This window comes from Xiphias gladius, chromosome 17, assembly GCF_016859285.1.
Source record: "Xiphias gladius isolate SHS-SW01 ecotype Sanya breed wild chromosome 17, ASM1685928v1, whole genome shotgun sequence".
Taxonomy (NCBI): domain Eukaryota; kingdom Metazoa; phylum Chordata; class Actinopteri; order Istiophoriformes; family Xiphiidae; genus Xiphias; species Xiphias gladius.
This window is the reverse complement of record NC_053416.1, coordinates 20,902,529-20,913,151: the sequence shown is the minus strand read 5'-3', so window position 1 is coordinate 20,913,151 and position 10,623 is coordinate 20,902,529. Positions and strand designations below refer to the sequence as shown.

The 10,623-nt window shown below is 40.4% G+C and overlaps 1 protein-coding gene across 1 annotated transcript; it reads right to left on the bottom strand.

The window, feature by feature from the left end:
• Positions 1-487: 487 nt before the first annotated feature.
• On the bottom strand, positions 488-9,233 carry cnih2 (cornichon family AMPA receptor auxiliary protein 2). The gene is made up of 6 exons (XM_040150850.1): positions 9,153-9,233; positions 6,829-6,897; positions 4,037-4,084; positions 1,841-1,953; positions 1,619-1,762; positions 488-1,466 (listed from the first exon to the last, which is right to left on the bottom strand). The coding sequence occupies exons 1-6, from the start codon at positions 9,231-9,233 to the stop codon at positions 1,439-1,441; spliced, it is 483 nt and encodes a 160-aa protein (XP_040006784.1). The 3' UTR covers positions 488-1,438.
• Positions 9,234-10,623: the final 1,390 nt, after the last annotated feature.

The window sequence follows — 10,623 nt, the reverse complement described above, 5'->3', positions numbered from 1 at the left end:
TCTGTCCCTTGAAACTGTGATATATGATTGTAGATGTACTGAGATGACTTCATTGTCTTTACACTTCTGAAATAATTGAGACATGGTCATAGAGACATTATTGTCTCATCTGTCACTTTTGTCCCACTCACTGTTATTACATACACTTAATAACACTGCATCGATGTGTGTCATGAATCAAATTACCTTGCTAGTTCTCTGTTTTTAATTGCTTTTTGTACATGAGATTTCTATATTCTACCTCATATAAGAGAAAAGTTGCTGTGCTAAAATGACTATAGTATAGATGCAGATGACTAAGAGTAAACTTCACTGGAAATAGGAATAAGGCGCTCCCTGCACACAAAAAGATACAACAGAACTAAGTTTTTTTTCCTGTTTTTTTCAAGTAAAAAAAACATTGTGCCAAAATCAAATGTTTGTTAAAGAGTGAAAATAAAGACAAGGACTGACAGTGCCTTAGAGTGTAGATGAATATACTGCAGTCACTCTCTAGCCTCATCATTTTTCTTTTCACTTCTCCTAATTGACTTTTTTTTTTTAATTTGGCACAATGTTTTTCAGATATAAACTTTTGGCATTATATGTCTGAGCGTAAAGCTCCTCTGAAAGCATGAACCTAGAGTGTAGCATAAAATACGTCCTTACAGCTATGGACTTACTTATTTTGAATGCACAATACAAGCGTTGACTCTTAAAGTCAAACTTATGATTAATTCCTTGTTGTTTTAGTTACAGTGTGAAATTTGACTTTTGACAGAGGCTGGCATCAGGGAACTGTTGTGTTGGTCTATGCTTTATCTTCATCCTGGTTAAAAGGGTGTGTAAACACACCAATCTGTTATTTCCCTGTTAGGCCTTCTGCATTTCTTACAGTGTTTTAATGTTCTCCTGCACAATTTAACCTGTTACTTACAGTTTTATTTACCTGTAACACAATCAAAGCAGTTGTTTAATATCAGAGGTGACTCTCATGTTAAATACATGGAATGAAACCAAAACAATCCTGCTTTGAGAGCATTTTCAAACTCAAAGAATACAGACGTACTATTTCGTTTTCCAGCCCCTAAAAGTGTTTGGAGATTCACAGTGAGTTGAGTGACTGGATCAGTAAGAGCAGCATGGGAAAACTCCAGCCCTTCATATTAGTAAATCATATATTGGGTCAAAGGCAACACAAACACCTGCTGCTTCCTCTGTCTGTTTCACTTCCATCTTTCAAAACTTTGTCCAGCCACCCGACAGCAGCAGACGCAACACCTTTACATTCACATTTTCACTCAGATTGGTCTTCTTGTTTTGTCCAAGGTCAGACTGTTGAAAACCCAAGCTAGAGATGGGAATGACACATGGAGAGAGGAAGAGTTGATGTCTCCATTCATTCTTCTGGGTCTTTCTTACAGATATTTCCTTTTTTTTGGTCCAGATCTCCTTTGTCTTAGAAGCTCACCAAGGCATAGACCATACTTCAGCAGGACACAGACCGTGGCAACAGATGAAAAAATCGTGAGAAAAACGTAATTGAGCTGGGGGTTTTTCCCATTTTGTAAGTTCATACAACATCATAACAAATCTCCACTGAATACTATAAATGAAAAGATTGTGAATTTATATTTACCTGTAGAGATAATAGAAGAAAGAGAGCAGATAAAAGCCCAGCTTACACCAGGACTCCTTCTGGCAATAGTTGAGAATGTCAGCGTTCATCACACTAACAGGATCATACATGACCTCTGACCCGTCAGCTGGCCGGTGAAAAAATCTAAAAAAGCAAAGAGGTTTGACTCACTCATCCACCAGACATACAGAAGCTTGTCAGACATCACTTGTGGGACTGTACCTCCAAAGATGGTAGAAGAGCAGTGGGATATTTAGGCCAAGTGTGACCCACTCTCCAGCACACATGAACATCAGGCAGAAGAGCCCGTGGATGGAGTACTCCGGAACCACCAACTAACCAGAACAGATACAAAAAGTCAGGTTAAAGGTCCGCATATTACTTAGAAACTGAAGTGATTAGGTAATCACACTGCAGCAACTCCTCGGAAAACACTGAAACACTCATTGGGTGCATGCATGATATAACTACATTTTACGAAACCAAAATCACACTGCATGGCAAACACTTTCACACAGAAGGTGTTAATGTTACTCATGGCTCAGTGCTGTTAGAAGCGCAAATACAGTTTCAAACACGTAGACTGGGTTTTAGATGTTAGTGGAAGTTGGGCTACATCCTTTGACATAGCTGATTCAGGTTGCTCAGATCGCTTAGCTTGCTTCTGGACCTCTGAGGCACTGCCTGCTTCTCTGATTTTTTCAGTGATTCAAATAGATCTGTTGTAGCGTTCATTGACAGCTGTTGCCCTGGCTTGAAAAACAATGGAGATAATCAGAGTTTTGTAGGTGGGATAATAATGGAGACAACATCTTCTTGTGCCAGAGGCAGGCAAATAGCATTAACCGAGGGTGCAGCTGATGTAGCTGTACAGGTTGTTGTAAGTCTAACCTAACTCTTACAATAACTCTCTTTTAGCTTTGTTTTTGTTCTCCACCAACTCCTGCGGGAAATACCTGGTGCCGTAGCTGCTAAATGCTCCACTATGTTGACCAGCTAGTTGCTAACTTTGTTTATCTGATGTTTGGTGCTGAGCAGGTAGGGTACAGTAGATTGAAAACAGCTGCCGACTGCAGCCCATGATGACGCTGATGAGAGCAGTGAGAGAGAAATAAAACAGCATGGTTAGCTACTGGCTGTAAAACCACAGAAATGAGCTGTAAGAAACTGAAACCTTCTGTAGAACTGAAAGCTGCAGCTTGACAGAAAAATATCGATTACAGCTGCTTTTAAAAAATAACAACGTTTTATCGGCAAATTTCTTGTTTTGACATGACAGCCTTTAACTGCTCCAAGGAATTTTTAGCAAAGCCTCTGTGCTCACTGACAATGTTGTTGATTGGACAAATACGTCACCTCTGATTGGGTGGGGGACTAACCCTCTGGGCTGGGTTGGCCTAAACCCAATATCATACTGAATAATGAAGTGAAATTAAAATGGAAATGAAGTCTTATTAACAGAAAAGATCACCTTTCTATTTGAAAGCTGATCAAAGAAGAGATTTGGGTTTTTTTTTTTGTTTTTGTTTTTTTTTGCATTTGTGAACGTTATGCCTTTCTGCATGTCGTCTCCCTCTGCTGCTTTTAAAGATTATTGAAAATATATCTGCACTACAGCAAAGATCCTGAAAAATGTGTATCATCACATTTCTTCTTCAATTATGAGGTGACGGAGTGTGTATGTATGGCACTTAAGCTCCTTGCAGTGCACCACTGTGGAAAATAATTATTCAATAAATCAATAGCAAACATCTGCAAATCAGAAGCTTCATACATATAAAACACCCAATAATAATTTTCCTTCAGACTGAACAGAATAGACTTTATTCCCATGACAGACGTTTTAACTGGCTAACTATTTATCTAATCCAATCTAATAAAAAGATTTATCTTTTCACAGATGAAAAACACACTGCAGCTCACTGTGTGAACCCAGAGAAAACCTTGTAAGATAATAGTGTACTCTTCATAAATAAATTGGCTGGATGGTACATTTAGCACTCTACCTTCTCTGATAAATGAAACCTCTTATTGTGTTCTCGTTTATTGACAAAATAATGTTTGCCTGTTTAAAAGTCCTCTGTTTTACCAAAGACTATTGACCAATTTTCAACACACACGTTCGAAATGGCCTCCATAGCGCTGCAGCTTTTAGCGACCTTGAGTTCTCTTTCTGAAAACCTTGAAGTGTGAAAAGAACCCCCAACACTACAGGCACAAAAGCTACTGTATCAGTGCCCTCCCTTGCTGTGTGTCTGCAGAGCAGTGATGGTGGGTTGTGGGGATGGGCTACATGTGAGATGAAACAGTGTGCGTCATGGTCCTCACAATGGTTAGAGAGACAAATGGTCATGGTTGTCTGAAGCCGCTCTGTTTTAGTCATCCACCAGCAGCAGGTGAAAAACAGCTATTACTCACTCTGCGAAGCAGGTTGCAGATTCTTTCAATGTTGAGAATCCTTTCCCTCTGTGGAGTGGATATAAAGAAAGTCTGATCAACAGTCTGCCCATTTTTTCATCCTTTTTTCCTGCTATTTCTAACAATAAAAAAATAAATCTCAAGGCAGAAACAAAACATGCTTTTATGTTTTAGGAAATTCGGTGTTGAAGGATTTCAGCTGGATTCATTTTTCATTCAGCTAAGCATGAAAAATAAATGTTGTGTTGTTGAGAAACCCAAACAAAAATACAGCAGCCACATTTGAAGAAATGGCAGCGATGTCTGGTGCAGCCCCTTTCTCATTTTGGCTTGTAAAACTAACGGCTTTGAGTCTCCTGAAAGTCATCCATCTTCTGCATTTAACCTTCAGCCGCAAGGGGCCTCTTATGGTGGTCTTACCAGGCTGGCAACAGAGCAAGTAAACGAAAGTACCAATAGTCAGATACTTGCTTTCCTCATTTGTTTGTGCTGTATGTCTAGGTCTGTATAAACCACACTGCTTTTTGTCCCCTGTGTATTTAATGACGCCTCAGCAAAAAAGACTTTCATACCCATTTTATGACATATTGAGGCATCCGTCTCGATTACTGGATCATAGTTTCCAGTATTAAGGCCTCTGTGATGTCCATTCCCTTCAGCCAGAGCCACAGGCTGCAGCCTTTTTTAAGAATCGGTGGCCCTAAATTCAAACTCCTATGGTGACCTGATAGTGGATTTTGCCCTGAATCTACAGCCAAACTCTGGCTCTCCAGCCTAAATGTTTATTTGCAGTTCTCAATTTGGTTTATGAAGTTTTCTACTTCCTTGTTCGTTTCATCCCTCCACAACACTGAACTTTAAAATCTAAACAGCGCAGTACTGGACCTGTCAGCTAAGCTACTCTTCTGTACACTGTATGGTTTGTTATTGCACATATAAATTGTTGTCTTGCAGTAAATCTGCTTGGATTTTACAGCCTGGAGTCTCTCTGAGCTGCCAGCAAGGGAAACATAACTGAAGACATTAATCAAAGACAGAAGACACATTTCACAATATGCAGAACAAATACAAGACCAACAAATGCAGGGCAAAAAATTTCGTTAAGAATGTAGTTTGATTAGTAATCTAATCTAAAGAAATATCGCGAGCATGACTTTTGTAATGTGTTATTTCATGGTGAGAGGTATAATACTGAGTCCTCTCGACATGACACTGCTCTTAATGGGGTGAGTCACCTTTTAAGGCATTTCAAGAGGAAATTATTCTGCATATCAGTCACTTTTTGTCAACCAGCCAAACACAGTGTTTCATACAATGACGATATGTCAACCTTTGAGACTGTAACTAATTCATGGCTGCACACATTAACCTGATTTGGAAACACATGTTTAGTCTCTTTCATTATGTCCCTCTGTAATATTTACTGCTTTGGTCCTTTTTTTTTGTGGACAATAGCAGTTGAGTGAGAGTGTGTCTCTCTCCGCTAACATCAGAAATAATTGCTGTTTATTTTCCAGGGCTGTTGCCATGCAAGTCTCCCTTCCACGTATGCAGCCTATTGATTTGGGGAGAGACTGGTAGAATCACATCCTGGCAGGTCATGTTATCTCTAAGCCCGTCTGAGATGTTGACATGAGTTAGGAGGACAAGTTTCGGTTGTCTGTTATAGATTGAAAACACCTGCACAATTTAAAGCAAGCCTACACATTAGCCTCAATACAAAAAGTGCTGTCACGAAGCTTGTCATTTTCAATACCTGACGATGCTTTGTGAGGGACACCACCTCTCCATCTTCATCTGAGGAGGGGGGAAAATGACCCATCCACTTTGAATTGAACATTGACAGCAGTATTCACACCAGACCTTCTGTATTTGACTGCATTATATTTTAAAGGTGTTGCAGTTATTGTGTCCACCCCCCGTAGCTAGTGTGCCTCCACACTCCTCCAGCCTGTTCTCGCAGTTTCCTCTCCCACTCCTCATCACTCTCGATTTGCAGTTCAGATTCGGGTTCACATGATTGCTAGAACATTAGCTAACTTGTGAAAAAGACACTCACAGCTACTGTTCAGTTGCTAAATGAATTATGGCAATCCTTACTGACTCGTGGTAGTGTTATTTTATGTTTTTAAAAGACTAAGAGAAAAGTATACGTACTAAACATAAGCAGCACTGCAGGTCAGGATATCTTTTCACTTTGGAGCATGAGTTAAATGTTCCACTGTGACTCAAGTGAATATGTCTGTTCTTGTTACGGGGTTAAACCTTGTACCTTTTATTGTGGTGACAGTGCAGTATCTCATTGAATAAACAGAGGCTTCATTTGCATCAGTCTCTTTAATTGATTAAGCCAATGAGCTGAGGTCTTTGTAGAAGGCTGATTGCTTCAATCAGCGTGCAAATGAGTGTTCAAGGCAAACGCTGCCTGGGTGCTACTGTTGCAAATACCTGGAAGCCTGAACTAGTAGGTATTGTTTTCAAAGTACTACAAATATTTGATGTTGAAAAAATGAATGGATAGGCTAAATGTAGGTGAATAAATCATTTTGAAAGGTCTCAACTCAAGTTCAATCTGGTCCTTTTATGAGGAGTTTATGAACTGTGGTTTGAAAATGCCTGTCTGCTAAATTTGAGGCCATATGCAACATTGTTGAAGTGACACCCTCAACTTGGTCTCTCTGTATAAATCACTGAAATGTTCCTCTTGAAATTGAAAAAAAAAAAGGGATTTCTCTGTGTGTGCACAAGGGTTTGATCGCTCTTGAAAGAAGTTGAAACAGCAGGGTTCTTACCGCTCTGGTGGGATTGCTCTGATCAATGGGGTTTTTGAAGTCTGTGCGAAGCTCATCAAACGCGATGATCTGAAAATGACAGATGTGTGTGAGTTTGTTTTCATGTAGGTACCTTTAGCACACCAAAGAATGCACATACTGTATATGTAATGTATATACAATATAATTAAAAGGGGATAGCTGGATTCTCTTCAACACTGTACTCCTGCAGAATTTGTCTTGTGCTAACTCTCAGCCTGTTTGTGCAATTGTGTTGTATTGGCTTAGGAACAGTTTATTCTACTGTACACTCACTACATCCTGTACAGCTGCAGCCACATTGTTCACTTTGCCTGAACACACATGGTGATTAAATGGTTAATGTGTGCATGTATAATTACTTACAGCCTTGTTCTTCCCCCTTTGCACTGTACATGAGCTCCTATTGTTTTTAGACCAAATTCTGATTTAAATTCTCCCCCTGGTTCGGCACAGTATTCTCTTCAATGTGAGCCTCATTTCTGGATTTTCATCTCCTCTAAACTTGTGACACCAGTCTCTATTTAATGAGCCTGATAATAAAGTTCACACTAGAAACTGAAGATCCACGGAGACACGGATGGCTGTCAAAGGAGCTCTTTTTTAATAATTAGCATTTTCCTGGCAGGATAAAACAATCAGTGCACATCAAAAGTTATGTTTGGGGAAATCTATTAAATTTAATAACATGCATGACTTAAAATGTATGCTTTTTCGAGTTTATAAGAGGATTATGATGTACTTGAAGTCTCTATAAAATCTTGCATAATTTAATTCCTTTTGCCATTTTAGAAAACAATGTCACTGTTCAGATACGCTACACTGATGGCACTCTAACTGCTCCCTGTGAGGTGAGAATGAATGATCATTTTTCTCTCCAGCACCCTGCTTAATAGCGCTATAAAAATACTTGGCGTAAAGGACACCTGCTGTGAACAGTAAGCTTCACTTTAATGGCTCATTGAAAAGCAATAAAAAAAAAACAAAAAAAAAACAGGTATTACTGGCAGGTAAGTGAGCATCAGCATCTGACTTGCCTCAACAATGACTGGTAATCTGAAAAGAGAACGCTTTCATCTGTTTGAAATAGAAACAGCCCTAGTGGTAATTCCCCCCATATAAGTCTCTACGGCTCTCCCTCGTCTTCCTTCACACTTAGCTCTGTTGTAAACAGATGCAGTTTCCATGGCGACATGGTGAGCCCCTTCATGGGCACCATGGTTACTACAGCAGTGCACAACCGCTCTGATTGGTGGAGAGCCGCATAGAACTGGGGTGCTGTACCCTCCTGGTGGAGGCAGACTGGGGGAAGGGGTGAACAAAATCATAGTTTGATAAGCGTTTCAATCACACGCTTGAGTGCTGAGCCAGACAAATGCTTCTCCCGTCTCTTTCACACACAGACACACTGACTGACTCATAGTCTCACCCACTTAGTCAATTGGTACGTTAGTCATTTCAAGTCGTATATTCATAATGATGTGTTTTGTATTCCACTTTATTCCTGCTTCCATGGATCGCAAGTTAAGGGTGACAGATCAAATCTTTAGTGTTTGTGGAGTCTGTGTTTGTGTAACCAGCAAGCCGAGTGCACTGGTCTCCAGCGATATCTGTGCAAATTCCACTCAAAATGCCGCAGGCATACACATTCACAACAGTGTGGTGGCGAGATTTATGATCTTTGTGTTTCGTCGCCTCCCTGTACTCATTACGTGTAGTTTGCTGGAGCCTGAACACCTTGTTTGAGGAACTGTTTATTGTCAGGACTCTGGGATCATACGTGTCTTCAATGTGGAGGGATGGAGCTGGCTGGAATCTGTCTTTTTGTTGAGTATACAAGGGTCAGACGGGCTCCCTTTAGTTATACTAGTGATGAACCACCAAAAAAACGGGTCACTTAAAGCCACTGTGTGGAAAGAGATGAAGAATGCAAAATTTAAGAATTAGCATCCTGTGTTTTTCAGACGCATCTCCTTCAATTCTGTGGTGTTTCATCCACCTCAAAAATGATCATTATCCAACTAATTATGTCGTCAAAGCTTGGTGTTTGAAATTAAAGGGGCATTTGATGGCTTTCAAGAGGCCAGGTAGTCATATATCAGCTGCCACATTTAAGCGTGTCATTAACTCTAGAGGACCTGAGCGAGGTATGTGTATGCTGTGTTCCTGTCATTGTTGTACAAATGTGTGTAGGTGGATGTGTTTGTCTGCCTGTGTGGGATGGAGCGTGGACGTTTGCAGGCTCTACATGTGCCCATACTAGTTGCAGTGTGTGCCGTGGTTCCAGTGTGCGCAGCGCTACTCACCTGCCATATGACAAAGAAGATGAGAGCAGCGCACAACACCAAGGTGAGCATGTAGCAGAAGGCCGCAAAGGTGAACGCCATGGCTGTGCCAGCCAGCCTGACGACGAGACGGGTCGAGAGAGAGAAAGGGAAACCCCCCCCCTCCTCTCTGCCTCTCTCTGGCTATTGCTCGCTCTCCCTCTTTATTTTAGTGGAGGTTATTGTCTGTTTTCCCCTCTGACGCAAGCTGAGTCTGTATTGTCCGGGTAGGTAAAGCACTCAGTTTTAGTAACAATCAATAATCAGCTTGAGCTGAGGCTTCACTTCCCCTCATGCTGTGTCTTTGCCTCTTTTTCTATATCTGACAGCAGGATGACCCCTTTCTCGCTTTGATTTAGGAAGCACTTATATGTCTGTTCACAGACACAGTTGTCTGTTGTTGGCCTGATGCTGCTCTTTTCAGTCTCTGACAGGCAAAATGTCTGTCTCCTCTTCCTCCCTGTAGTTCCTCTTTAGACAAAATCTACACATTTTTTTTCCCTCACAGTAACGCAAACCACAAACTGACACGCCGAACACAGAAGCACAGGATTCTTGTCGATAGTAAGCACAGCACTGCGTTTCAAAAGGTTTATTGTCTAAGACGGTTATGGCTTGTCATAGCTCAGTAGTTTATCATATGGCTTTCAGTTCATCTGTTGCTCTAAATCTAGAACAGTGTTAATGACGCATATTTTTATATCATATTTAACACGTGTGTAAACAACCCTAGTTTGCAGATTAGCTGTGAGTTATTACTTACAGAGACAGTCTCTTATTTTATTACTAAATTTTTTAGAGTTTATTTACCTCCACATGAATCTGATAATGTGCTGAAGATACAAGATATTGCTCTGCACATTAGACAATTTTCCTGACAAAGCAAATTACTGGTTGCCAATGTTGATTTTGCAATAAAATAAGAAGTCCAAATCCGTGAGGCAGCAAATATCAGAATTAGGTTACAAATCAAATGACTATTTAACATTACAATGCCAATATCACACATCCAAGAGGACATAGAAATACAAGATCAGACTACTATATTGATGATAGTTTCAGTTAGCATGGATCGATATCTGGACTGATCTTAATATCAAGTAGAGAATACCTGTGTCTGGTTGGAGACGTGTCTGCCACTGAACAGTCCACTCTTTCCTCGTCTCTGTCAATTTGGGTCGGCACCATGTCAGAATTCTCTGCTCTGCATCTTTCTCTCAGACGCATCCCTCAGATTTCTGCAAGAACATTTAGATTTGTCTTTGCTGACGTGCAGCGTGAACAATGAAATTCTGGGCATAAAAAAAAAAAGGGGGAAAATTTAACCAGAAACCTGCAGAACATCTACATTTTGAGAAGCGTTAATTCTGATTTTGAAATCTCTCCTGTTTTCAAGCAAAAATCTCCGCAGCACTCATGAGTCATAAGTTAATTAGTCCACCTTTCTATTGTC